The 12,374-nt window shown below is 41.0% G+C and overlaps 3 protein-coding genes across 3 annotated transcripts in view; 1 reads left to right on the forward strand and 2 right to left on the reverse strand.

Moving 5' to 3' along the window:
• LOC117061037 (olfactory receptor 5AR1-like) lies at positions 1–951 on the forward strand. The gene has a single exon (XM_033173707.1). The coding sequence runs from the start codon at positions 13–15 to the stop codon at positions 949–951; it is 939 nt and encodes a 312-aa protein (XP_033029598.1). The 5' UTR covers positions 1–12.
• Positions 952–5,950: 4,999 nt separating this feature from the next.
• Positions 5,951–6,887, reverse strand: LOC117051822 (olfactory receptor 1009-like). The gene has a single exon (XM_033158508.1). It carries the CDS (start codon positions 6,863–6,865, stop codon positions 5,951–5,953), a length of 915 nt encoding a protein of 304 aa, XP_033014399.1. The 5' UTR covers positions 6,866–6,887.
• Positions 6,888–12,264: 5,377 nt separating this feature from the next.
• The window catches only part of LOC117051814 (olfactory receptor 1002-like), a 936-nt gene continuing 826 nt past the window's right edge, over positions 12,265–12,374 (reverse strand). Inside the window, exon 1 of the mRNA XM_033158498.1 lies at positions 12,265–12,374. This exon is cut by the window's right edge and continues 826 nt beyond it. Within this exon, the coding sequence (XP_033014389.1) occupies positions 12,265–12,374 (110 nt within the window).

A 12,374-nucleotide genomic window follows, 5' to 3' on the forward strand; every position in this document is an offset into this window, starting at 1 on the left:
CTTTTCCTAAAAATGGTGAATGAAAACAGTACCACTGTAACCGAGTTCATTCTCAAGGGCATCTCAAACGATCCAGGTATGAAAGTCTTATTCTTTGTGGTATTCCTGATCATCTATCTGGTCAATGTTGTAGGAAACGTGGACATGATCATCTTGATCTCACTTGATTCCCACCTTCACAATCCTATGTACTTCTTCCTCTGGCACCTTTCCTTCTGTGACATCTGCTCCTCATCTGCCATTGCTCCCAGAATGTTGTCTGACTTGATATCTGAGAGCAGGACCATCTCCTTCCCTGAATGTACTGCCCAGTTCTACTTCTTTGCTGCCTTTGTGGGTGCTGAGTGCTACATTTTAGCAGTGATGGCCTATGACCGCTTTGTGGCCATCTGCAACCCATTGCTCTATTCCACTGCCATGTCCAAGTCCCTCTGCATCCGGCTTCTATTTGGATCATATATTGCTGGCACAACTAGTGCCATAATACACACAACAGCCACCTTCAGCCTGCAGTTCTGCAGTTCCAACCTCATCAACCATTTCTTCTGTGATGTTCCTCCACTGCTGGCAATCGCTTGTTCTGACGCCCACATTAATGAGATTTTGCTTTTTGCCTTTGCTGGCTTTGTTGAGATGAGCTCCCTCTCAATCATCCTTCTCTCTTACATCTTCATTTTAGCAGCTGTCCTGAGAATGCCCTCGGGGAGGCTCAAAGCCTTCTCCACCTGTGGGTCCCACTTCACAGGGGTAACTTTATTTTATGGGACTTTGATTTTCATGTATCTCCGGCCCACTTCTGTCTATGCCTTGGATCAAGACAAATGGGCTTCTGTGTTCTACACAGTAGTGATTCCCATGCTCAATCCTCTGATCTACAGCCTGAGGAACAAAGATGTTAAGGAAGCTTTCAGAAAACTCATTAACAAGAAGCTGAATTCTGTATTAAACTAAAATACAATATTATTACTGAATTTTGTGTGTGTGTGTGAACTGGTTCTATAGGAACTTGACTTATAGGTTTCAGAACTATTTCCTTTCACTTATACTGATCATCAATTTCCTACTAGCTAGAGAATCAGAAAATGAAGTTCAACCACAGAGTTATTGTCTGACATTCATTGAGCAATGTCATTTGCAATTTCAAAATCATTTGTGCTGAATGAAGTTGACTGAAACTTCTTGTGGACTCTGAAATTTAACAAGTGTGAGGGGTCACCTGAAATCAGGCATTCCATCAGACCACCTCAATGGGAGAGATGGGAAGTGTTGTGTTGGGATATAAGGAAGATATCAGTAGGAAGTATCTCACAATATGTGATTGACAGGTCCAGAAGTATGTATTTTCCTATGTTAGTTCTCTGTACTCTAAAGGATATTTTCTGATCTCTAGAAACATCATTGCCCCCTCAGCCTTCATCCTTGCCTCTTACACCTTTATCCTAGTAGCCATCTTGAGAATCCGCTCCACTGATGGCAGGCGCAAACCCTTCTCCATATGTGCTTCCCACATGACAGCTTAAGGAACAAGGATGTGAAAAAGGCTGTGAAGAAGTTGATGACAAGAAGGACAGATTTCTAAATGAAGAAGACTTTAAATATGACACAACAGACCAGAAATAATAATGTAAGCTGGTTTTGTATACTATCATTGTCATACCTTCCCAATATCTCCCATTTGAGGAACTGTATTAAGTAGGCTACTCAATTTTCCCCCTTCTCAACTACACATGACCCACAGCTATGAATTTAATATATGTCAGTCTCAAATGGAGGCATCTGTTTCTAAATATATGTGAGCAATAAGTATGTTCTCTTCCATCTTAGCTTTTCAAATCTCTTCAGAACTGTGTTATAACATCTCACTATACAGACAACCCAGCTCACCATTGAACCCATTGTGTTTTGACCAGATGCAATTTTGTCTTTTGGTGCACTCCCCGGAACAAAACTCCATGAAAGATGAGGGCTTCATTGAATTGTAGAGTTGGAAGGTCCACCCAAGGGTCATCTAGTCCAACCCCTTGCAATCCAGGAATCTAAACTAAAGCACCCATGCCAGAGGTTGGCCATCCAACCTCTGCCATCTGACCTCTGCCTTGAAATTTATAGGAAAGGATATTCATACAGTTAATAATAGATTACATAATTTTATCTATTTCCCCATGGAAGAGAGTATTTTAATTTCCTACACTGGTATGTGAAAAGTAACAACTGATTTGCACTGTCAACCAAATCACATGACTCAACTGGATTCTACCCCCCTTGTAGCTATGCTCTACTGTGCTACAAATAGTCTGCAATTAGGTTTTATGCCTGCTGAGTGAAGTTATACTTGACTTGAGGTGCGAGATTATAAGTATTCTGCCAAATCTGAGCCTCCTTTTCATCAGTTTCAGGTATCTAAATAATGGTGCCTGCAATTTTCCTCTTCAATAATATTCAAAGAAAGGGTATAATAGATACCTATATACTCGAGTATAAGCTGAGTTTTTCAGCACATTTTTGTGCTGAAAAAGCCACCCTCGGCTTATACTTGAGTGAGGCGGGCAGCAGCAGAGGGAGGAGCAGCCCATTTGGGGTTGCTGATCCCACCACTACCGCCTGTCTCTCTCGCAAGGGCATCGGAGCCACTTTTTCGTGGGGCCACAATGGTGCAGAAACATGGTTACAAAGCACGGATCCACATGGATCCTCAAGATTTTTGCATTGGGTCACCCCAAATTCACCATCAGATCACACAGCATGTCTGTGGGTACAGCATGCACCAAAAAATCATGCATCCACTATTTTGTGGGGCCGCAATGGTGCAAAAACGTTATATATTAATTTGTCTAATCTCATTTCGGGCGGCTCCTTCCTCTGCCTTTACCGCTGTTGGCATTTCCCACCCTCGGCTTATACTCTAGTCAATAAGTTTTCCCATTTTTGTGGTAAAATTGGGTGCCTCGGCTTATATTCGGGTTGGCTTACACTCACGTATATACAGTATGCCTGAAGCTTTCGAGGTCAAAAATTGAGAATCCACAAATTGTGCATATAATAACTATACTTTTAGACATTACATCAAATGCATGGAGGTCAACTGAGGATGGGCAGTAATGTAAGGTACCATAGATGTTAAAGAAAAAATAGATTAATTAAACTGTTCTTTACTACTTGTTTCATTCCATACCCAAAGTCTTTTCCTCTAGCTGAAAATATGCCTACAACAAAAATGTAAAATTCTTACACTGCAAGCAACCTGCTGTCTAATATTTTGATTTTAGGATTTGTCCTTCCAGCTCCCTTTAATAAGGTGAAGAAGCTTCAGTGATGATGGAATCAGTAGAAGACAGGGTTAATTAAAAAAAATTCAGAAAGTTGAGGGGAAATATTTTGAGGCAGAAAACAGAACTTCTGAGCTGTTTCTTACAAACCAGTAGAGAAACTTTGGGAATCAATGAAATATTATATAAAGCCAAGAGTTTTTTTTTAAGGAAGAAAAATGTTTTGTTCAAAATGATGACAAAAAGGCCAAGTAAACATTTTTCCTATTCCATAGTTGTCTCTGTCACTGAGTAGAGACTGTGCTTCAAACAGGATGATATGAGGAAGGCCCTGGACTGCCTGGTCTAATTTTATAGTGGAGTAAGATCAGGACTCCACTATAAAATTCTACAAGGCAGGCTTAAGCAGTATGTGGACCGAGAACTCCCAGAAGTGCAAGCTGGATTTCGAAAGGGCAGAGGAACCAGAGACCAAATTGTGAACATGCGCTGGATTATGGAGAAAGCTAGAGAGTTCCAGAAAAACATCTACTTCTGCTTCATTGACTACGCAAAAGCATTTGACTGTGTCGACCACAGCAAACTATGGCAAGTTCTTAAAGAAATGGGTGTGCCGGATCACCTCATTTGTCTCCTGAGAAATCTTTATGTGGGACAAGAAGCTACTGGATATGGAACAACCGATTGGTTCAAAATTGGGAGAGGAGTACGACAAGGCTGTATATTGTCTCCCTGCTTATTTAACTTATATGCAGAATTCATCATGTGAAAGGCTGGACTGGATGAATCCCAAGCCGGAATTAAGATTGCCGGAAGAAATATTAACAACATCAGATATGCTGATGACACAACCTTGATGGCAGAAAGTGAGGAGGAATTAAATAACCTTTTAATGACGGTGAAAGAGGAGAGTGCAAAATATGGTCTGAAGCTCAACATAAAAAAACTAAGATCATGGCCACTGGTCCCATCACCTCCTGGCAAATAGAAGGGGAAGAAATGGAGGCAGTGAGAGATTTCAATTTCTTGGGTTCCATGATCACTGCAGATGGTGACAGCAGTCACGAAATTAGAAGACGCCTGCTTCTTGGGAGAAAAGCAATGACAAACGTAGACAGCATCTTAAAAAGCAAAGACATCACCTTGCCGACAAAGGTCCGTATAGTTAAAGCTATGGTTTCCCCAGTAGTAATGTATGGAAGTGAGAGCTGAACCATAAAGAAGGCTGATCACCGAAGAATTGATGCTTTTGAATTATGGTTCTGGAGGAGACTCTTGAGAGTCCCATGGACTGCAAAAAGATCAAACATATCCATCCTTAAAGAAATCAGCCCTGAGTGCTCACTGGAAGGGCAGATCCTGAAGTTGAGGCTCCAGTACTTTGGCCACCTCATGAGAAGAGAAGACTCCCTAGAAAAGACCCTGATGTTAGGAAAGATGGAGGGCACAAGGAGAAGGGGACGACAGAGGATGAGATGGTTGGACCGTATTCTCTAAGTGACTGGCATGAGTTTGGCCAAACTGCGGGAGGAAGTGGAGGATAGGGGTGCCTGGCGTGCTCTGGTCCATGGGGTCATGAAGAGTCGGACATGACTAAACAACTGAACAACAACAAGAGACTACAGTTATATACATATTTTTAAAAGACTCTTAAATTTAGATTTTTTACCATCTTTCCCCTGGAAAACTTATGGAATATGCAGAAATGGCAAAACTTGCTGGAAATAGAAGAAATCAAGATAACAAACTTTTTATATAAAAAAATGGAAATAGTTTATTGAATATTTATAAACAAACTGTAAACAGATAAGAAAATTGGCAGGATTATTGTAATAACCTGCAGTTTTATAAGAGTATATACTTAAAGTAGATGAATAAATGAGCAAATTAAGTTCATTTGGATATGCAGAATACATTAAAGAGAAATTTAAGGAACTGCAGAAAGAGGGGAAAAGAAGAAGTTTTGAAATGTTAAAATGATTGTAAAATTATTGAAATGTATAAAACTGAAAATCATAAATAATAAATAAAATATAATAAATAAATAAATTTAGATTTTTAAAAATTATTTCTTGTACTTGATCCATCTCTATTCTTACTATCCATACCAATGTTCAACCTTAAAACATATCAATAAAATGCACACACACAAACACATCTTTTTAATTAAGGTTGCAATCCTACTCTTGCATGTATACTTTACTGAAATCTGTGAAGATGTGAAATTTAGCAATGCAAAATTGAAAGATACATCAGTGCCAGGGAGCAAAGTTCATCTGAAATATTCTGTAACTTGAGCACATTAGATATAGAATCATAGGAACAAAGGCAGCTGCCTTTTTTCAACTCAGATTATCACTCTGTCTTGCTCACAGTGGCAATGCCAGGGATTGAAATGGGACTATGCTCTACCACTGAGCTGTGATCATAATCTTTATCCAGATAAATTAAGGAACAGAAAGCAAGTATTCCTGACGATGCTAGACTATGCAGCATCTTCTCTTCTAAAAGATAGCCCAGATAACAAAATATAGTGCTGTAATGAGTCTATTTTAGATAAAATCTTAAAACATTGTGCTGTATGGAACCAATATTCTCTGTGAAATCCAGAAAGGACCCATTCTTTTAGTTACTTGAGATTTATTATCCATCAAGGAAAGAAAGCCAACACAATGCATGCCTTTTTATTGCATAGGAAGATTTTTGCCTCTGGTCAGTCGCCTCACTGCATCTTTCACTTCTTTGTTTCTGAAGCTGTAGATCAGAGGGTTCAGCATGGGGATCATAACTGTGTAGAACATAGAGACCATCTTGTCCTCATCAGCTGAAGACCTAGAGCTGGGACGCACATATATAAAGAAGAGTGTCCCATAAAAGATAGACACTACCGTGAGATGGGTTGAGCAGGTGGAGAAAGCTTTGCGCCTGCCCTTGTTGGAGCGTATTCTCAGGATGGCCATGAGGATGTAGATATAGGAGACAATGATAATTGACGTACTCACAATGCCAAAGGTACAAGATAGACCGAAAAGCACCCCCTTGTTGAGTCTGGTATCTGAACAGGAGAGGGATATGACTGCAGGGATGTCACAGAAGAAATGGTTGATCGTACTGGTGCGACAGAAGGCGAGTTGAAAAGTTAAGGTTGTGTGTGTTGTGGCATTCAGTACTCCTAAAAGGTAGGGGGCGATTATCAGCTGGGTGCAAACTCTGCGTGACATGATTACTGCATAAAGTAGTGGATTGGAAATGGCCATATACCGGTCGTATGCCATTGCTGCCAACAGGAAACACTCAGTGGCTAAAAAGAGTCCAAAAAACCACATCTGTAGAGCACAGCCAGTCAACGAGATAGCTTTTCTTTTCGTGACCAAATCCATCAGCATCTTGGGAGTGACGACAGTCGAGTAGCAGAGGTCTACAAAGGATAAGTTGCTAAGGAAGAAGTACATGGGGGTGTGGAGTTGCAAGGTAATCCTGATTAAAATGATCATCCCAAGGTTGCCAAGCAGGGTGATAAGGTATACTGCTAGGAAAAAAAGTGAAAAGAGGGAACTGAAGTTTTGAAGAGTCTGTGAATCCCGAAAAAACGAATTCATGTATTGTGGTATGATTTTCCACAGCCACTTCCTCCTGTACTGTGGTGGAAAACAACAACATTGTATTATGTGGATCTCTCCCCTCTTCCCATTGTATTCTCAAGACTCCCCTTTACTACTACTACTACTACTACTACTACTATTTGGAAACTGGAGGTGGAAAATCTATTGCTCCTTGGACTTCTATCAGCCCCAGCCAGTGTGCCAAGTAGGGAGGTGATTATGGCGATGGGGGATTTGGAGGGCCACAAGTTGTGCACATCCCTGTTGCAAACAATGCAAGCTGCATGATTTTAGAGCTGCATTTGGAGGGTGGTTTTAACACTAGTGTAAGAGAGGTATTTGTGCTTGTGTAAAAAGAAAGAAAGTGGCACTGGCAGCAGTCTTTGGGGAAATGTTGAAATTTTAAAGCTGAGGGGTTAGTTTCACCTCAAAGTACCTTTCTAATACAGTGGTACCTCGGGTTAAGAACTTAATTTGTTCCGGAGGTCCGTTCTTAACCTGACACTGTTCTTAACCTGAAGCACCACTTTAGCTAATGGGGCCTTCCACTGCCGCCACACCACCACTGCATGAATTCTGTTCTCATCCTGAAGCAAAGTTCTTAACCCGAGGTACTATTTCTGGGTTAGCGGAGTCTGTAACCTGAAGCATCTGTGACCTGAACCGCCTGTAACCTGAGGTACCACTGTACATGCACCAGAATCATTCTGCTTCCCATGCCAGGACAGCTATGTGCATTTTGAACTGCTTAATAGGTAAATGCAGTGTGATGTCCTCCCTGATATTTGAACGATAGCACAGTCTTCTGTTTAAGGGCCCAACTAGATGTGATACTAAAGGTATCACTATGTTTCATGCATTATTTTTAAAGGCAAAATTGCAGCTGCAGAGCTAAGGGAGGAGGAGGAGGGGAAGCTGAAGACCACAGTGTGTGGAGTTACCCCTTTCTTCCCACATTATAGCTTCCCACCCCTCCCAATGAAGCTGCTGTTAGCCCTGCTGGAGGGTGACTAATCTGTTGGAGAAAATTCCATTGCCCTTCTTCAAATGATCTCTTTCTTATGCCTGTTTATTTAGAAAATATTTTCACTCATAAACCATTTGCTTGGTTAACTCAAAATTAGCCCTGGACTTTTTTTTGGTTTGAGTTAGTTCTAGACAAGGGTTCAGTATCATGAACCATGCTTTCAGTATCAGTGGCTTCAAGGACTCTTTGGGGAGAGTGTAAAAATGCTCCGATAGATAGCTGCTGGGTTCCTAGAGAGGGAAGCCATGACAGAGAAATAAGTTTGCATTTGTACCTTCATAGAGAATTACCCTCCTGTGTTTATAATCTGGTTGACCTGGGGCATCTTAGCTGAATGGGAAGAGCAGGTTGGGGTGAAGAATGAAAGGATCCCTGGAACAGGCAATGGATGTATGTGGATACATTGCAAGCCTGTGGTTTAGGAAGTGCAATCTGGCCAAAGGCTAATTTGAAAACTAAAATCTAGAAATACTTTTAAACCTACCCATCCTCTTGTGACCTGCAAACACTTTTTTCATCTTGCAATTCTTGTCTCTGGTTTGTCCTGTGCATCAAGTTGAACCTCCACTATTTACTCCACTCAGTACCACAGGAGCAGCTTTCAGTGATGAGATGAAAAGATGGCTGAATGTCATTATGATGCCTACAAATGCTTATGTATCACAGAACTGCTTGTTGTGTGCAACTTAGTATTTCTGTAACTGCTGTTCAGAAGGGACTTTCTGTTCTGAGAGTTTGAAACTGGGGATTTTGTCCTCCAGAAGGATCAGATATCAGGTGGGAATTTGAATTATCTTAATGGCTTTTTGTAGCAGAAGTCAATTCCACTGCAAATGTCCTTACAAAGCAAAAACAATACCCACATTCTAAGCACACAGTGCCAGCACAAATAGTGTAAAAAGCAGATCTAGACTACAATCCAGTAGAGAGCACAGTACACTTAAGCCCACTGATATAATAAGAATATAAGATGACTGTGCTGGATCAGACCTAAGGTCCACTCAGTCCAGCATCCTGTTCTCACAGTGGCCAACCAGAGGGCTATGGAAAGCCATCTCTCTACTTGTGTAAGTAGAAGTGTGACTTCTACTGCTGGATTATGGTGCTGCAACCTAGGCTTCCAGATACAGGTCCATTTCACTGTATGGGACAAAGTCATCCAGTGGCTGTAGAATCTGCCACTCTCCAAAGCTGTTATCCCCTGAAGATGTTCTATCTACACCCTGCAGGAGCAAAAAACCAGATTCCCTTTACCTCCCTGGAAAAATAGTTGGGGTAATTTTTTATCAGAAAAAACTTTCAGAGATGAAAGGGTTAGGCAAGTCCCACCCCCCAGAGTTGTCTTCCACTGCCCACTGAATCCTCCGCATCTGTATTTGATTTTCAAAGAAAATATGGGAAGAAACTTAAGTTAGATTAAAATTTAATGTATATGCCAACTTTTACACAATAAAGGCACAAAACAGAAACCACAATACATTACACATAATGTAAACATCAATGAGCATTTCGTCACAACATATCAGCAATTTCATTTCCCATATATAATGAGTTAAAGAAAATGTTTAAAAACACTTTTGTTAAAAAAAAACAACTGAAGCCTTTTTAGTGGGTATAACAGGCGACGAGGTACCAAAAAAAGATAAAAGACTGTTCATGTATGAAACAACAGCGGCAAGAATCCTTTTAGCCCCAAAATGGAAACAACAAGTACCGACGAAAGAAGAGTGGCAGATGAAAATGATGGACTTTGCAGAACTGGCGAAGCTGACGGGAAAAATATGAAACCAAGACGATCAAATATTCCAAAAAGACTGGAGTAAATTTATATAATACAGTCATACCTCGGGTTGCGAATGCTGCGGGTTGCGGACTGCACCAAACCCAGAAGTACCGGAATGGGTTACTTCCAGGTTTCGGCACTCATTTATGCACAGAAGTGCAAAATGACGTCACACACATGCACAGAAGCGCTGAATCGCGGCACGTGCGTGTGCAGACACGGCACTTCAGGCTGCGAACGCTGCAGGTTGCAAACGTGCCTCCCGCACAGATCATGTTCGCAACCAGAGGTATGACTGTATTTGAAAGACAATTGTAAGCAATTAACAACACTAGTAGGGTTACCTGAAGACTTGTAATGAGATTTTTTTTTAACCTTTCTACATTTATTTAAACTTTGAGGTATTTTGTAATGAGTTATATTAGAATTGGAAAATATATAAAATGCTGTGATATAAAGGTTACTTTTGAAAGCCAAGAGGTGGGAGGGAAGGAAGTTGACAGGCTCTAAAGAGCCAAAGAAGTAAAGTGGATATTAATGTTGTGATTACATATGTTTAAATGAAAAAATAATAAAAATTATTTTTTTAAAAAAACATACCAGCAATTTCAATAGTAATTACTTTCAAAACATAGTGCATTTCACTACTGTTTCAACAGCAATGTGTAGATAAAACAATCAACCCCCAAACTCAGCAAACATGAAAATGTACACATTCAAAAGTGCCCTCAACAAAATCAGCCCAACTGTGGGAATTTCTCAGGAGATTGGTTTGTTAACCCCTCTCACAATTACAGTACATTGACTCTCCCCATCTCTCACCTGCATGAGACCCTGCCTGCTAAAGCGGACAGTCTTGGACCATTTGGAGAAATATTCTAGCCAGCAGCCTACATTCCCGTTGTGTAGAATATGGATGCTATCTTGAGTCCTACTGGTGAGGTGGTATGGAAGAACAGGAACATGAAATTTAAAGTTGTTCACAAGCAGTTCCTTGAAACTACTAGACCAAGCAAAGACAAAGTTCTGAAGAAGTGTGCATGCACACGAAAGCTCATACCAAGAACAAACTTAGCTGGTCTCTAAGGTGCTACTGGAATGAATTTTTTTTTATTATTTTGCTTTGACTACGGCAGACCAACACGGCTACCTACCTGTAACTGGAACTACTAGAACAAGTTAGTCACAAGGATCTCAAAACCCATTGTGATGGGACCAAGTTGTGACTAACTTTAGCAGAATTGGGGGTTTCATATAAACCATGGGTGGGGAACTAGATCGAGTCGGCAGGTTGGATCCCTCATCCCCTCACCCTTGTGGACCCAGATGGCTGGGTTGTCAGGTGACTGGCATCAGTTAATGTTCAAAGGACATTACAGTAACTGCCAATCTGATCTAAACATTTGTGAAGTTTCCTCTTTGACCTCATTGCACTATACATTTAAAGCAGTATCATACCACTTTAACAAGTCATGGCTTCCGCAAAAAAATCCCGGGAACTGCAGTTTGTTAAGGATGCTGAGAGTTCTTAGGAGACCCCCTATTCCTCTCTCAGAGCTATAATGATCAAAGTTCCATGGGAAGAAGGATAGATTGTTAAACCACTCTGCTATGGTTTGGGGCAGCAGACTGGAGCCTTTAGCCCAGAGACCAAAGGTAGACCTCTAATTCTTTCAGTCTGGCTCCTGAGACTCTCCTCTGGGCTTCACCCTGTTCCACATGTGCCCTTCTCAAATGCTTTTGTCTTGGTGGAATGCATCCTTGAAGTATGATAATGCCTCTTGATTGCCTGGATGATGTATAGAGAGATATGCACGGTGTTGTAGAAATCTCTGACTTTTGCATGGCTGGGTAATACAGCTCACTATATAAAGGACATCCTGTCTACTTTTCCTTTAAGCCCTGCCCACCATTGGCAGATGGACCCCAGAAGGTTGCCCACAGGGAAATGCAGTTGTTGAGCTGAAAAATGTTCCCCACCCCTGATTTAGGAACACAAGCCAGCGTCTTAAACTGCCTTTTCCCTTAGGCGTCCTGGTTTCCAGCCAACACTTTTTCATGAAGCTTTCAGTGCCTTTCAAATTCTTTCAGTGCCACTTCAATCAATTGCCCCAAGGCTTGTTCTAATCTTAAATTACCACTTCTTGAATGTTTAAACCATGTTTTAGCCCCATAACATTATAACAGACTCATTTCCTCATCCTGATCTAACCTATTAACCACATGTAACATGCTACCTTCCTGCAATAAATTCTGGTTTATCTCTTATCTAATCGCCAGCCCTAGATGAGGAACCTTGAAAATCATTGTTTTAGCACCTCAAAACCTCATGGGCTTTGTTTATATTCCTAAAACCTATCCACTCTTCCTTTTACCTAATAAATTTAATTGAAGAGAGTAACAGAATACATGTCATCAATTAAGTTATCTTAGCTTCAACTCTTGCCAGATTCTGCCAGCCTGGCCTGGCCAATGGTCAGGGGTAAGGGGAGCTGCAAGCCAGCAACCATAGGAGGTCACAACGTTGGCTACCTCTGATTCATTCTTTCTTTTACATAACTGAACATTTGTTTGTTTGTTTTTGTTCTATAGGAAACCCTTCCCCTTGATCAGCCGCCTCACAGCATCTTTCACCTCTTTGTTCCTCAAGCTGTAGATCAAAGGGTTCAGCATGGGGATCACCATGGTGTAGAACA

Source organism: Lacerta agilis, chromosome 1, assembly GCF_009819535.1.
Source record: "Lacerta agilis isolate rLacAgi1 chromosome 1, rLacAgi1.pri, whole genome shotgun sequence".
NCBI classification, from domain to species: Eukaryota; Metazoa; Chordata; class Lepidosauria; order Squamata; family Lacertidae; genus Lacerta; species Lacerta agilis.

Excerpts from the sequence above, each read along its gene's own strand:
- LOC117061037 (XM_033173707.1), top strand. The coding sequence starts at position 13 with ATGGTGAATGAAAACAGTACCACTGTAACCGAGTTCATTCTCAAGGGC.
- LOC117051822 (XM_033158508.1), bottom strand. The coding sequence starts at position 6,865 with ATGAATTCGTTTTTTCGGGATTCACAGACTCTTCAAAACTTCAGTTCC.